At 47.1% G+C, this 16,623-nt stretch overlaps 1 protein-coding gene across 2 annotated transcripts; it reads right to left on the bottom strand.

Annotated features, from left to right (window-relative positions):
• Positions 1-249: 249 nt before the first annotated feature.
• Positions 250-14,703, bottom strand: LOC120392390 (zinc finger protein RFP-like). 2 transcript variants are annotated; one of them, XR_005591677.1, is made up of 8 exons: positions 14,281-14,703; positions 12,072-12,167; positions 9,510-9,740; positions 7,894-7,916; positions 5,385-5,500; positions 3,745-3,777; positions 484-1,694; positions 250-390 (listed from the first exon to the last, which is right to left on the bottom strand). XR_005591677.1 is itself a non-coding variant. In XM_039517106.1 (7 exons), exons 1-7 carry the CDS (start codon positions 14,701-14,703, stop codon positions 1,147-1,149), a joined length of 1,470 nt encoding a protein of 489 aa, XP_039373040.1. In that variant the 3' UTR covers positions 250-1,146. The 2 variants fall into 2 exon arrangements, 1 of the variants encoding a protein (XP_039373040.1); XM_039517106.1 differs by having other exon boundaries at positions 250-1,694.
• Positions 14,704-16,623: the final 1,920 nt, after the last annotated feature.

Here is a 16,623-nt window from a genome sequence, read left to right as displayed (position 1 = left end):
ACCCACGGCAATGTTTTTGCCCCATCAGGCATTGGGAGCTTAACCCAGAATTCCAATGGGCAGTGGAGACTGCGGGAACTGTGTGATAGCTACCCAAAGTGCACCGCTCCGTAAGTCGATGCTAGCCACGGTCATGAGGACCCACTCCGCTGACTTAATGTGCTTAGTGGGGACATACGCAATCGACTGTATAAAATCAATTTCTAAAAATCGACTTCTATATAATCGACCTAATTAAATAGTGTAGACATACCCTTAGATGATTTACTTGACAGTATAATGGGGGTGGGAGAGATGATCTAGCAGAAAATGTAGTGTATGATGGAATCCAGCATCATTTGTATATTTGTCATCAATCCTACATTTCTCATCTGGTTTTGCTTTTACATCCTATATTGGGCAGCAGACACAAGGGAACTGATTGGGCTTTCAGGGCTCTGTTCATTTTAAAAAACTTTTGGTAAAATTCATATGGAAACTGACCTTTTGTTTCTGTCTCAAAATTCACCTCACACAGCAAACCAGTGTTTTCCAGAAAGTTTTAAACAGACAAATTTCCCTCTCAGGTCCATTTACGGAGGGATTTTAATAAGGTTAAGGTGCTTTCCATGACTTAGGTGCTTTTGAAAATCCCACTTGAAATTACTTAGCAGCACAAGTTCCACTGAAAATCAATGAGTCTTACGTCACTTCGGTTCATTTGAAAATTCCAGCCTTCGCACCTCGTACACACGCTAACAGTTGTATTTAAGTATATATTAGCTGGTTGTGGCTAAATAACAATCAACTAAAATTATTTTAAACACTCCCCCCCTCAGCTTCTTCAGCCAGGTCTCCTCCCTGCTCTCCCCTATCCCCCGTTGAGGGGTCTCTCCCTGGCCCTCGGCTTGGTCCCTCCCACAGGGGTCTCCCTCCTTTCTTGGTGAGATTCCCCCCATCCCACTCCACACTAAATTGGCCTCCTAGGAGCATAGAGACCCAGCCTAGAGCCTCACACAGACCTCCACAGCCATAGAGCTAAGGGTAGAGAGTCACCCCCCTTCAGCCCTGTCTGTGCGGAGGGAGACTGGCTGAGTCCTCCAGGGTCATAGAGATCAGGAGGGTGGGGGCTAGAGGAGCCTGTTTCATGGGGACAGACCTGGCACTTCAGGGACACAGTGTGAGCCGCACAGTACCAAGAACCCCAAAGACCGGGACACTAACACCAGCCTGGAAGAACGGGCGGATTCTCTCCCCGGCGAAAGAGGCCGGTGGGAAAGTGAAGATCGGGTCCCTGTGACCAGCATCGAAAAACATCACCTGCCCCCGTTCATAGTCCAGATACACCCGGATCCTGCGGGGTGCCTGGCTCAGGGACAAGCGGATGCGCTGCTCAGCAGACATGAGAGCCCAGTACTGATCCCCCCAGCCCTCCACAGCCCAGATCCCCTGCTCAGGGTTAACCTGGATCCCTCCCTTCCTGCTCACAGACTCTCTGGCCACCCCCACAGCACAGACTCCCATCTCCTCCACCTCCACCTCCCAGGAATGTCGGCCGGAGGTGAATCCCTCGAAGCCCAGCACACAGGGCGCAGTGTCAAATCTCTCAGGGTTGTCGGGCAGAGCCTGCCGTGTGCATCCCAATCTCACAGTTTTCTGATCTGCAGAGACGGTGAGGTCGGGATGGGCCGTGTCTGGATCCAGAGTCATGTTCGCTGCAGAGAGAGAATCAGAGCGTGAGGGGCAGAGCTCAGCCCTCGGGGAGGGTCTGATCGTGTCAGTGACAGAACCTGCCCCAGCTGGGGAGTGAACCAGGCAACCTCCCCCGTCCCGGATTTACCCAGCTCTGCATGGGGAGCAGCGCTGAGATCTGAGCCCTGGGCCGGGGGGATTCACACCCTGACAGAGCCAGTTCAGGGACAGAGCGAAAGGATCAGCTCTGCTGAGCCAGGCCCCAGACCCCGAGTCTGAGTCTCAGTGATTCCATCCTTGTGCTGGGGGGGAAGACGAGGGGGGTCAGAGGGAGCTGGTTTTAAGCCACCTTTGTCCTTCCTTTAGTCTGCCTGGCACCTCGCTCCAGGGGCCTCAGGGCTGCGAAGCAGAGAGCAGCCAGAGTGTGATGCCTCCTGTCTGTGCCCCCAGCAGAGCCGTCCCCTGGGAAGGGCGAATCGGGGCGACCGTGCCGGGCCCTGCGCTTTGGGGGGCCCCGCGGGCCGGTGCTATTGGCTGGTGCGGCTGGTCCCAGAAGAGATGAATCCGTGACTTCCACCCTGGACCCTGCACCCCCCTAGGGCCGGCCCTGGCCCCCAGCATGGCCCCAACCCACTCCTACAATAACGGCTGGGAGCAGAGTTGCTGAAGAGCTCCAATGCCAACTTCACACGGACGGGGGTGAGGGGGAGTGGGGGGGCAGCCTTGCACCGGAGCTATTTTCTGGGAGTTTTTCCACGCACATTAAGGCCCCTTTGCTCTGACAGAGCAGCATAAAAGGGCCTGACAATCAGGCCCATGGAATCTTTCCCCACCTGCACCCACCTTGCCCCACAGATGTGATTAGAGACCCTGGCATCATAGGAGGCTTCCAGCAGATCACAGGGAATCCAAAGTCCCCCTGTCTAATGATGCAACTCTGCACAGCCCGTCTCCTTGCAGAGCCCCCTCCCTCCTAACGATCAGCCAGCCGAGCAATATAAAAACTGCTATTATAGAGACACCACTGCCCCACCATGACTCTGTGTTGCTGCGGTGTGGTTGAGGACACCGCACACTTCCTGCATGGCTGCTTGGCTTGTGCTGGTCTATCAGGGGGACTTTCCAAACCCCACACTGCTGGCCCCAAGGCTATGCAATGGCTAATACAGTATTGCCAACTTCAAGAGATCAAATGTCATGAGATTGGCCCCAGAATCATGACATTTTGAAAAGGGATTCTATTGTGGTTTTTAGCTCAGTCTCTTGATGTTTGAACTCCCCTGGCCCTTCCCCAGGGTTGCGCATATGACAATCAGTGTTGCCTCCTCTCCCCATGCACTGGATACAGTGATTTTGGCTCCTGCTGCAGGAGCTCTCATACCCACATCTGCCCATCTCCTGCCCAGCAATTAATCCTGTTCCCCAGCCCCCATCAGTTCTGTCCCCATCCAACCCCCCCAATTCAGTCTCCCAGCTCCCATCATCACCGCCCCATCAGTTCAGTACCCCTACCCCACTGCCCTCAGTTCATCCTCCCAGCACTCACCCTCTCTGCTCAGAACCCACCATCAATACAGCCCCCATCAGCCCCCCGAATCACTTCAGGCCCCCTGCAGCCCCCAGGCCATAATAAAGCCCTCCCAGCCTCATCTCTGCTCCTCCTTCTTCACCCTCCCTAGGCCTGGGGGCTACAGTGAGATCCCCTCTCCCACTTCCCAGGCTGGCAGGGGAGCTGCCGCACTGGGGTGGTGACAGCGGGAGCCTCAGCTGCACCCAGGGCAGCTGACAGGATTTATAAGCAAAATTAAGCCTCATTTTTAGAACTGTCAAATATCGGGATTTTTCTGAGCTACAGTTCTATCGTGAGATCATGAGTGAGGCTTAATTCTAAATGATAACAGAGAAAATAATCGACTTTTCTGTTTTTAGGAAAGATCTGTGTAGCCACCACTAATATCATGTTCAGCTCCTGTCAAATGCAAAATTGAAACAAAACCTGAACTATGGTGCTGCCAATGAGCCACCATAATTCATAGGAAAGTTTTCATTCCCCCTTTGATCCAAGAAATTTACCTATGTCCAACTGCTGTCTAGACGACAGTGAGTCTAGAGGAAGAAATGGGGGGAAAAGACGAAATGTCAGGTTGTCATGTTTAGGGATATATTCACATTGTTAACATTCTAACACAAAAGCAAAATGAAAAGAAAACAAACGTTATTAAGTTATAGTTAAGGAGGCTATGTGCAATTCACACCATTACACACGTCACTAAAAAATAAACCACAAACATTAAAAACTAAGGACATGACCTAAGGTTACATGATAGACCCAGAGATGTTTTACAGCAATTATACATTTGTGGCTGGCCCATGACAGCTGACACCTGACAAACTCGCAGGGCTCGGGCAATGGGGCTGTTTAATTGCGGTGTAGATGCTCAGGCTTGGGCAGAGGCCTCGGCTCTGGGACTCTATGACGGGAGACGGTCACAGTGCCCAGGCTCCAGCCCGAGCCTTGTGAGCCGGAGTCAGCGGACACGGGTCAGCCATGGGTGCTTAATTGCTGTGTAGACAAACCCTCTGAAACCAACCAACACAATTCACAGACAATCCAATATACAGACACTTTTTCACTGATTAGCATTCAATCAACTTTAAATCTGCTCCTGTTCCACTAGTACTCAGTAAAACTGATTCATCCTTCCTGACAGACCTGGTGGTCTCATTATCTCCAGCTCAGGAGGATAAAAGGTGGAGTGAGGAACCTATGGCCCGTGGTCCAGATCCAGCCTGTTGCTAAATTTCATCCAGCCCGCAGGACCCACCCCCCACCGCAGGGTTGGAACCACGAGTGCCGACTAGCCACGGGAACTAGCAGTGCAGAGGATGCTGCTTTAGAAGGCCCAGGTTTTGCGCGGGGGTCCCAGCCGCCGGCCCCACTCCCAGGCTCTGTCCCCAGCACCTCACGCGGGGTCTTGTCTGGTGGCCCCGCACCTGGGCCCCTGCTCCTGCCCCCCAGCTGTGGTCCCAGCCTCAGCCCCCTTACCCCTGTCTGTGTCCCTCCCCCGCCACCCCGGAGCCATGGTCCAGTCTTGGCACCAGCTTTGGGGAGAGGGGGCACAGACAGGGGTAAGGGGGCTGCCAGGGAAAAAGTTTTGGGACCACTGGCTTTCGGCACCCCCACTGTAAAAATTGTCCTAGTGCCACTTCCTCTGCTCCCTCCGCAGGGCTGGAGCCGCGAATACCAGCTCGGCTTCCTGCTGGGGGGAAGCCATGAGCCTCCACATTCCCTCTCTATCCCACCGTGGGTGAGTGGCCCGCCATTGTTTTTTTTCTGTGGGTCAGTGGCCCGTGACAGAAAAAGGTTCCCCACGCCACCCGCTCTAAAGCAAGAGAGGGACTGTGATGACCCAGGAGGACTTGCACACAAAAAATCCAAACAAACATACTCCAGAAACAGTTAATTCAGCAGGAAGCTCAAGCTCAGGTTAACGTTCACAGCTGCTAAGAAAGGAAAACCCCCAAGCAGTCTGAATTTAGGACTCTAACCCAGTGTGTATGTGCTGTATTGAGAGCTGAGTAGAGAATTCATAGGTTCCAAATGATTAGCTGACTATCTCCATCCACAGTTATTTTCCCTCAGAGATTTCCCCAGCTCTGTCAATTATCAGTGTAATATATGTGAGAAAATTCCCCAGCTGAGTGTTTATTACCTTTGAATTTCTTCACTATGGTCACCAGAACCGCAGAGTTTTGAGAAGAGTCCCAGATTCTCCATTTCAGGTCAGAAGAAAAGGCCACTGGGTTCTGAAACTTCTCCCTCTTGCATCTGAAGAACAACTCAGTGTTACTCGCTGTGGAGTTCGTTCATATTTGTGTTTTACTAAAATGTATTTTACTCTTGTGAATGGCTGTAGCTCAGCAAACCCTGGAGGTTTAAATCCTCTATTGCCCCAGGAATAGGTCCAATACCAGTTTTGACACTACAAGCTTCCCCTTCATTCTGGTGAGACCGATATTGGAAAACTGCATCCAGTACTGGAGTCCCCATTTTAAAATGGACGTTTAGAAAGTGGAGACGGTGCAGAGAAGACCCACAAAAATGATTTGAGGGCTTGTAAAAATGCCTTGCACTGAGAGATCCCTAGCACTTGAGTGTGGGGTATAAATTACTTCTTGTTCTGCCCTCAAGGGACGTGAAGAACAACTGATCACCGCTCTCTGTAGAACAGCCTCAGACAGATCTGAAGACTGTTATCAGGCCCTCCCTGAGTCTTCTCTTCTCTAAACTAAACACACCCATTTATTTCTACCTTTCCTCACAGCTCATCCATTCTAAGCCTCTGATCATTTGTGTTGCTCTCCTCTGAACTTTCTCCAATTTGTCCACATCTTTCTTAAAGTGTGATGCCCCAAACCGGACAGTTTTCCAGCTGAGGCCGCACCGTGGCAAGAAGGGTGGAACAACGTCCTCCTGTGTTTTACATACGACACTCCTGTTAATACATATGTGGTGGGGTGTTCACCCCACATCAGCCCCCGAAAAGAGTGAAGGAAGCAGAGGAAGAGGAGATTAGTGAGACAGGCCACACATGAGGGGTTTAGGCCAGAGAAGTAACCCCTGATTGGACGATGAAGCTCAGCTGAGCAGGTGGGGGCTGGACTAGTATAAAGCCAGGAAGCTGACAACAGAAATTGGCTGCAGTGAGGAAGTCTGCAGCCCCCCTCTGTGCACTCGAAAGGGAAGGAGGGAACCCAGGGAAAGAATAGCATGCTAGGAGCTGGGCCCTGAGGGAACGGCGTACTTAGAATCATAGGGCTAGAGGGGACTGCCAGGGTCACCTTGCCTAACCCCTGTAAGAGAGAAGAGTGGAGAAGAAAGCCTATGGGAGGTGAGTAGGAAGCAGCCCAGGGAGACAGCAGACCTTGCCTGCGTGTGGTAGGGTCCCTGGGCTGGACCCTGGAGCAGTGGGCGGCTCGAGTTCCCCTACCAGCCATGGATGGAGTGGCAATGCCTGGGCACAGGGCCGGCACAACCCATTAGGCAACCTAGGCGGTCGCCTAGGGCACTAACGTTTGGGGGGCGGCGACCGGATCTTCGGCCACCTCTGTCGGGGGCGGCATTTCAGGGGCGGGACCTTCCACCGCCTAGGGCGGCAAAAAAGCTGGCGGCGCTCCTGCCTGGGCAGTGGGACCAGTGAGACTCTGCACCCCAGAAGGGGAAACCATTCAGTGACGCAGAGGAAGCTGCAGCTCCTGGAGTGAGAGATGAGGCTGCAGAGTTAGAGAGACACAACGGGGGAGAGACGCAAGGGGAGGGGTTGGCCCTGGAAGAGCTAATCCCCAGAGCAGCCAGGAGGAGGCACCACCTGCGGTGAATACAGCAACCTGGGACAACATCCCACAATGACATTTGCCTTTTTCACAAGAGCATCACACTGCCGACTCCTTCACTGTGTGACCCACTGCAACCCCCAGATCTTTTCCCGCAGTCCTGCTGCCTCCCCAGTGATTCCCCATTTCATAGTTGTACATTTGATTTTTCCTTCCAAAGTGCAGCACTTTGACTTTATTGAATGTCCCCTTAAATTGATTTTAATCCTTCCTCCCTCCGCCCTGTGTCTCTTGTGTCTATTTAGACTGTAACCTCCCTGGGGCAGGGACTGTCTCTGTCTGTGTGTCTGTGCAGCACCCAGCATGTGGGGCCCTGATTTTGCCTTGAGCCTCCAGGCACTGCCATAGCACTACTGATAACAGCACGTTATAAACTCCCTAGAGCAGGGAACGTCTCTTCCATCAGATCTGTTGCCACGCCCAGCACATGGCTAGAGCTCACTGCATAATTAAGAAACAATTAATAAACAGCTCATTGAATAGTCATCAGATGGCACCGACTTTCCATCCCTACCCACCTAGGTGGAGTTTGGAGTCTATGACCTAGAAATGAAAAACTTGTTCTCCATCCGCAGTCCCCTGAGGTCTCTATTTCACCAGCCACACTACAAATCAATACCCCATCTGTAGGTCAATCACTCTTTTCTCAGGCTGCTCTATTCTGGTGTCTGGTCAAAATGACAACAGCCCCAAGATTAGATTTAATGGAGGGAGATTGGGAACCAGCCCCACACTCTGCACTGCTGGACCATGGGGAGAAATGTCTCATGTTTAAAATTCCTTCCCTGCCCTGGGAAGTGAAAGGGAGAGTGAGAAGGAGCCACCTACCTGCTCACGGTGCCTTTGATGTCCTAGAGGAGAAAGAGAAAAGGAAATTCAGTCCCATTTATCACATATTGGGGATCCCTCCTGCTCTGGAGGGGACTCACTTTGTCTTCACAGATTGAGGTTCAAAGAGAAATTATTTGTTATTTATTAATGCAAACAAAAGCATTAAATGAGTTACCTTTGCTCTTTTGGAGAAGTGCTCTCACTGCAGGAGCTGGGCCTAGGAAGTTTGTATAAGGAGGCACACCAACTCTTCGTGTAATGACATTTGGATAATCAGCTGGCACACGGAATCAGAGGGCTCAGTATTGAACAAGGATCTTCCTAACACTCACAGGTGTGGAGAAGATCCCCTCCTGCAGACTCCAGTGGGTCCAGAGGGAGGGATGCCCCCGTGCTGTGCTGCCCCCATGCTGTAAACTCTCTACCCACTCGCCCACAAACACTCTGAAGGCCTGTCCTGTGGACTTCTTGACATCTACAGGAAGCTGAGGCTGGCTGAGAACAATGGGTGTGGGGTACAGAGTAACAGAGGGCCATTCACTATCCCAAGCCCCAGGATGAATGCAGGAAACCTGAGGAGTGAAGAATGCTGCCCACAGCAGATATTGGTTGCAACAGAGAATTTGACCCTAGATATCAGCCTCAGAAGTCCAGTATGATTTGTTTTATTTCTCATCTTTTTTTTCTTTTTTTCCTAGTTGGAGGCATTTTTTGAAAATTAAAGTCATTAGAAGGCTTTTGGAATTCTAACGACTACTTATACTTTCAGGGTACCATAAGAAATGAACAGCTTCCCTAACTAACTTCAGTTCTGTCAGAAAAATCACCACAGCCTCAGACCTCATGTATCAATGTTAAGGCCAATATTTTCCCTTTTTGTGGTAGGTAGGAAGAGTGGCAAAATGAGGCTTTAAATGGAAACTCAGCTTCTTAGCTATTTATGATAGGTTCCATCTTAGATCTTCAGAAGTTAGTGTTTGGAACACAGAAAATGCCAGTCTGGATCAGACAGGAGGTCCATCTGGTCAGTATTCTGTCTCCAAAAGTGGACAATATCAGATGCTTCAGAGGAAGGTGTAAAATAATCTGCCTCCCACATTCTCATCCTTCTCTCTAATAGTTAGCGACTAGTTGAAGCAATGAAGCATGAGGTTTAATATCACTCTGCATATTCTTGTTATCCATATAAATATCCGATCACTTTTTGAGTTTTGCTAAATGCTTTGTCTAAACAACATCCGGTGACAATGAGTTCCATGGTCTAATTATGTGATGTGTGAAAAAGTGTTAGTTGGATCAATTTTGAATTCTAATTTTATTGAATGTCCCTTTGTTCTTGCATTAGGAGACGGGAAGAACAGAGTTTGGAGTTTGCCATTTTTGGAGGAGTTTTCTCCCATTAGAATTCAAAAGAGGAATTTCTTTTCATTTAGGGCTCGATCTAATGCTCATTGTACTCAAGAAGTATATTTCCATTGACTTTAATGAAAAAATAATGTATATTGTAGCAAGACTGTATGTTATGACCATTCACTCGTACACTCCAAAAGTGAAGCATTAGGAGACTTCCTTTAACTGTGAAAGGTTCTGGGGTGTTTCTAACACCGTCTCACCTGCAGGAATTCACTCACTGGCTGCTGGCACTTCTGCTCCATCTCCCGGATCAGGGAACTGATAGAAGATATTTCCTCAGATAATTTGGTAACATACTCATTCCTCCTCTTTTTAATTTCCTTATTCAGCTCTTCCAACTGGGCCAGCCAGAGTCGCTTTTGTTCCTTCAGAAACTGGTGCAGTAGCTGAAATTCAGACACAATCTTCTGCTTCTCAGTTTGTAGCTGTTTCTGAAATGACAAGATACGAACAGGAAAAGCACAGGTGAAGGACAAGAATACGGAGTGAGCCATGGGACATTTTTTGCACATGGTAGCATGTCATTGCAACCCCACAGAATTTAACTTCTGACATTTTATGGAGAACATACTCTATGCTATGCAGAGAGAAGATTTTCCAATAGATTTTCAAGAGTCCTAACTGTTGTTTAGAATATGAATTTTTCTCGCATTAATTGGATAATCTGTGATCTGTGGCTTGTAGAAAACCAGATCCTTCTAGTAACAGGAAGCACAGCAGGTGTGGGATTCAGAACTGACTGGCAAGGATAATTTTAGTAGAGGAAACAGCAGAACCCAAACTAAGAAGCACTAGACTTGAACTGAGGAACACAAGCTGTCCACAAAATACATATAGACATAAAGGGCCATAAAAAAAAAAAGGTACTAAAATTTGAGCTCTACCATTTGCTCTCATGAGTTCTGAAAACAGTTTTGGATACATAAAATTTGGCCCACCATAAATCTTGAATTTTAAGCCACACAGTGACCTTGAGCACAAATTGGGCTGCTGAGAAGACCCCTTTTTGTACATGCAAATCTGAGTTTGCAGGTTGCTTAGGAATGAGTGCATGTGAACTGGACAGATGTCCACCAATTCATGCAGTTTCTGGAGCACTCTCTGGCCCCTGATGCCCTAGGAGCAAGGAAATCAGACCAGATTTGGAACCCAGATCTTCTCCATGTCAATGTCTAGCAGTGATACCATTAAGGGCTGTTCCAAAGCTCACTGAACTGACCCGGAGTTGTTCCAATGACGTCCTTGTGCTTTGTTTTAGGCCTTAAGTGACCAGCCTGTGGGGCAGCTGATTCTTATAGCAGCTGCACTGATTGTCCTTTTGTGGTTATTTCAGTGGAAAGTAAAGTTGGCCAAAAAATTGGGGCGTGGGGCGAATTTGCAAAAATAATTGAAATTTCAAAGTTGTTTCTGTTTCTCAATGTTCAAAATGGAACTAGTTTTAATTTCTCTGAAAAATACCATAAAATAACTTTTGAAAATTTTCACATTTTTGTTTCTCCCATTCCCTCTCTTTTCCCAAAATGCAACAAAATAATGTTCATTCCCCCCTTTTTTCTTTTTATTTATTTTTCTCTGTACCCCTTCAAAATTCTCCCATTTTCCCAAAAGTGACAAAAATAAAAACTAGGTAAAAAAAACCCTGGAATTTATTCATTTTTGTGTACTCATTGGCTAAAAGGAGTGAATAAAAAGGGCAAGAAAAGGATTTTAAAAAATCTGAAATTTTGAAAGTTTGTCAGCTTTTTAAAACCAAAATTAAAATTTCAGAAGGAAATGACACAAAAACGTTTGCTTCATTTTGAAATTGCCTGTCAAAAATGAAAATTTTGTTGCAAATGATTTTTTTCCATGAAAAAAGTTGTTTTCTACTAAACCCCATCTATCTTCAGGAAGGTTTTTTGGTTGAAAAATGTTGACCAGACGTAGTTGAAAGACTAAAGGAGAAACTACTGTTAAGTAACCAAATTACAAATTACACTCACATTATCAGTGAAAATATTAGGATTATTAAAACTCTTTCTTTAATGCTCTATTTTCCATAAACTAGAAATTTCTCTTTACAATGACAATAAATAAGTAATAGTCTCTCTCCAAAGGGAACATGTTGCTCACTATTCTTCTTATGACACATAGGGCTTGTCTACAGCACCCGCCAGCAGCGGCAGCTCCAGGCACCAGCGCTCCAAGCACGTGCCTGGGGCGTAAAGCCGCGGGGGGTGCCCTGCTGTTTGCTCCGAGGGCAGCAGTCAGGCAGCCTTCGGCGGCATGCCTGTGGGAGGGCCGCCGATCCCACAGATTCAGCGGCAATTTGGCGGCAGGTATGCTGAAGCCGCGGGACGGGCACACCTTCCACAGGCATGCCACTGAAGGCAGCCTGACTGCCGTGCTTGGGGCAGCAAAAAAGCTAGAGCTGCCCCTGCCCGCCGGATCAACGGGCGGTGATCGATCAAGTGGGGTTCGATTTATCACATCTAGTCTAGACACGATAAATCGACCGCCGAGTGCTCTCCCATCAACTACGGTACTCCACCAGGGCGAGAGGCGCAGGCGGAGTCAACGGGAGAGCATCAACTGTCGACTTACTGCAGTGAAGACACCATGGTAAGTAGATGTAAGTACGTCGACTTCAGCGACGTTATTCACGTAGCTGAAGTTGTGTAACTTAGATCAATCCCCCACCCAGTGTGGACCAGGCCTCAGGCTAAGCCATGTGTTGATAATGTCCCTGGGCACATTTGCTTCTCAGTAATAACGGCACCTACCAGCAGTTCCTGGCTTTTACTTTCCCCACTCAATTTAAATGACCGAATCTCCTCTCTCTCTTTCTTCAAAATCTCCAAATGGCTCCGAACTTGGTCCTAAAAAAAAGAAAAACTGGTTTAGTTTTGGTGCTTTTGGAGGGTTTCCCCACATTTTTTATATTTTCAAGAATATTAAACACATAATAAAATGGGTGAGTGCTCTAACTACCTGGCTAGACAGTCATTCTCATGCTTGTGGTCTCTCTCTCTGGTCCAAATGACTCTTTATCCCCAGTGGAACAGCTTTGACAGAGGAGATGGAGGGAGCCCCACATCACCATAGCCCATGGTTAGGGCACTCACCTGAGAGGTGGCTGATCCCCATTCGAATCCCTTCCCAACAGGTGGAGGAGGGACTTGAACCAGTGTTTCCTACATATCAGGTGAGCACCGCAACCCCTGGACTAAAAGTTAGAAGGGTGAGGCTGATCCGGGAGGTGTGCTCAGAGGTCACCTGCCAGGTCAGACCGCACACTCTAGCCAGGCAGCCAAACGTCTGTGTTGCATCGCAGGAGAGCATGGACAGTCTGACAACCCATGTGATGATAAAACAGAGAGTTCTTTATTCATTTCCAGCATGCTCTTATATACCATTATAGCAAGCAATCAAACAATTGCTAATTGGTTAATTAAATTTACACAGCCGCAGCTGTAACCCCATAGGGTAATTATCATCCTAACACCTGTTTGACTTATCATCCTATTTACAATTAGCTGGCCGATGAGAATGGGCTGAAGGCCAGCCCTTACACACAGTTCCCAGCGTAATCGGCTCGTCCCAGAAGCCTAAACAATCTCAGCATTTCACATTCCATTCCCAACACGTCTGTCTTCCTCCAGATTGTGAATCAGTCTGGGGCTTAAGTGAGAAATAGGCATCTGGATACCTAGAAAGAGACAGCAGGGTGCATGCCCAGAGGCAGAAATATAGGGATGATGATGGTGTAAAAGCTGGAACGAGCCAGTAACACCCAGAAAGGCATTTTAATCAATAAAATTGTTGCAAAAACCAGCAGGTGCTGTTACAGACACTTAAGAGAACAGACTCATAACGAATTGTGATACCTTGTTTTGGCCCAGAACCATATTTTAAACACCAAAAAACACCTTGAGGACAATATCTTACCAATGAGAACTGATTTCTAGCACCCTGTTATCAACCCATTCCAGCCCAGAACCATTTTTTAAACACCAAATAGGACCTGGAACACACGGTTCCAAAGTGACCCAGAGGATTAAATGTATCCATCTAGCATATTACCTTGAGGACAATATTTTCGGAATGAGAACCAATTAGTAGCAGACGCATATTAACTCATTTCAGCCTAGAACCACGTTCTAACACTGTCAAAAGTTGTGGAGCAGAAATATTTAGACCTATCTAAAAATTACCAGTGAAAAATAACAGACTCGAAAGTCTCACCTCCATATATGAGAGGGACTCTTCCCAAAAATACACAACAAATACAAAATAACATGAAAAGCAGAATCAGTCACAATGATTTATGTGGTGAGTAGGACCTTCATGGTGCCCTGGAAGGGTTTGTGTGTCAGTACACTCAGGTCCCTGAAATCTCTGTAAGTTTGGATCTTCCAGAAGTTACTGATATTTTTTAAGAGGTGACAATATTGAAGCCAACTACACTTCTTTCATATGTCATGTTTCAGCTAAGAAACTTTTCCTCTCCCCCTTGATGTGCCTTTTTTGGAGGAAAATCCATCCGTTCCTGAGGCTGCACCGACTCATGACATGTGCACAACACATGCACACAAGATTAGTGTTGCCAACCTTCCAGGATTAGTTAAAGATTAGGTTATGACACCTCCAAGAATATTTCCAACCAAAATTGGCAACTATATAAAAGATGTATTTATAATTTCTAGCAAAATATGTGTCCGAGGTCAGCAGCAGTTCCAATGTAATAGTTCTGTGCTATATGTATAAATTTCAGCCCGTGACCAGTTCGGAACTGACTTTTCTGAGTCCTTATTGGTGTTAAAAATGGTTTGGGGCCAGAACAGGTTAATAACAGTGTCTTATATGTCTGTTCTCATTGCTAAAATATTGTTCTTAAGGGTCTCTAACATTATCCACTCTTTTTTGCAATTTTTTTTATTAAAATACTGTTCCTGGCCATTCCAACTTTTACACTGTCCCGTAATTTCTTACCTTGTAATCCTTGGCAGCCTCATCTATGGGAACCACAGTGTGTTCTCTGTGATCTCGGGGCAGATGGTAAACCACAGAAATGGGTATTTGATCTTCTTGGCAGAAGAAATCTAAAGTCCTCTTGCGTTTTTCACCCACTCTCTCAACTTCTGGTTCTTTTGCTGACTCCAATGTAAGTGTTCTGCAAGCTTCTACAATATTCCTTAGATCATGATGTCTGTTTGGTTTGAAGTTTCTCTGGCAGAAGGTTGTTCTGCACTCAGGACAGCGGAAGTTTGAAGTCGATCCCTTCCACCAGCGAGTGATGCAGGCTTGGCAGAAATTGTGCCCACAATCTAGACACACTGGATCTTTAAAATAATCTGTACACACTGAACAAGTCAGTTCAGCTAAGAGCTTTTCTGCTGGATTCACAGCAGCCATGGCTGCTTCTGTAGAGAAGAGAAAATTTTAGTTTCATTTTCCTGTTCTCAGAAATGGGCTGATTCTGAACGTTGCACACCAAACAGGCACTTCCTGTGTATTCACTGTTTCATGTTACTCTTGGGAGTCCAGAAACACCTTGTCGTCTCAGTTGGCAAGGGGAGGCTCAACCACAAAAGACTGTGGAGTGGCAGCACCTGACACTGTTGGTCCCTGCAATGGTGCAGCAGGTCCACTCTCCAGAACAGTTGTTTGAAAAACAGCACCTGCCACATCCACACCCAGCTCTATACAGCATTTCTACCCACCATCGCTGTGTCACTGTGTTGTGGGACTCCAGAGGGACCTACAGCCTAGCTCATGGCACAGCTCTCTGCAGCAGGTGGTTCTGGAAAAATTTACAAAGTATTGTGGGCTGCCAGTGGTATTCCAGCCTTTAGAAGGAGAGGATCCTAGAGTCATGTACCTCTAATCCAATAACTGTGACATTAACCATCTTTTTTTCTGCTTAATATTTGCCCTCTGCAATTGATACAATAATTTCTAAATACCGTCTTCCTAGCCATGTTCTCACGGGTCAGCAAGGGATATACAGATGGTCTGCGACGGAGGAAGAGGAAAACAGGTGGCTGGAACAATGGGGGCCGGAGACACTGCCGGAGTCTCTCCAACTGCAGTATATGAACATTTTGATATCTTGTGCCAAGGGCTTTGCATGAGGCACCGCTGGGCTTCTTAGCCTCCATCTAACTTCTAAAAGTCCTGATCAGCAAAGCTGTTCCAAGTGACAAAAAGGCCTGGTGGATCTGTGTTGCTTCCAGTGACATATGATACCAAGTAGTTTTCACTGTGAGGGAGTTTTAACCCATTTCTCAGAAAATAACATGCAGATTCAGACCAAGTTTTCAGACTCCAGAGCGGTGGACTTATCTGTGGGGGACAAACACTGTCATCTCTGCTTGAGTATGAGCCACTGTCACTCACTAAGGGAATGGAAGTTCCTACTGCTCTTTGGGTTATAACCTGTGAGTTAGACTCTAATAAAATCCAGCTGGGAGACATTGGGACTATTATCAGAAGAAATTTAGGGCAAGAAAGTGACCAATAGGCCCTTAGAAAAGACATCCGTTTTTGACAGTAAAATTTTTCTCAGTTATTGCCCTGTCTATTATCTGCTTTTAAGGGAAAGGTCATCAAGAATTTTTTGTCAAGGCCACTCTAGTGCTAGTTGGGGAACCTCAGATTTCCTTGATTCCTGTCAGTCTGGTCGTTAACCAGCACTTAGCGCACAGACTACATTGCTAACGGACCTTCTCCAGATCATGGGTGAAGATCAAGTCAATCATGCTGACTCTTCTACATCTGTCAGACGTCTTTGATATACTGACTATAGTGAATTGTAACTTATAGCGCTATACTTGAGTGGCTTTGTCCTTTTCTTTCCAGGAGGATCCCATAGGTTGTGCTTTGCAATTGTATGTCTGCCCTGAGGACGTTTTCATGCAGGCTGCCAGAAGCTTCTATTCTTAAGTTAAGGAGAGAGGTCTCCAAGCTGCTCTTCCAAATTTTAATACAACACAAGCCACTCAAGTTTCCACTTTGTGTTTGGAGGTTTCATTCTGAGGATGGAGCTAATATGATCAGTAATCATCATAGTGTGTGGCAAGAGTTCATGTGTATTATAATTCTATCTAACTGTATCACTGCTAATCTGATGTCCGAAGTCCAGCCTATCTCTGTTCTTGGAGAAGGGTGAGTCTATAATTTATGGGAAATTAAAAAACAGCATTAGGAAGTCCTGTGTTCTGATTGGCCATTAGACATCATGTTGTGACATACATTGCAACCCCACGCAGTATCTTTGGTGACCACTGTATGACACTGATGAAAGGTTTATGTGTGATTGTGTCTTACTCCATG

Source organism: Mauremys reevesii, unplaced genomic scaffold (assembly GCF_016161935.1).
Source record: "Mauremys reevesii isolate NIE-2019 unplaced genomic scaffold, ASM1616193v1 Contig1, whole genome shotgun sequence".
In the NCBI taxonomy this organism is placed as follows: Eukaryota; Metazoa; Chordata; order Testudines; family Geoemydidae; genus Mauremys; species Mauremys reevesii.
This window is presented reverse-complemented; position numbering and strand designations above follow the sequence as displayed.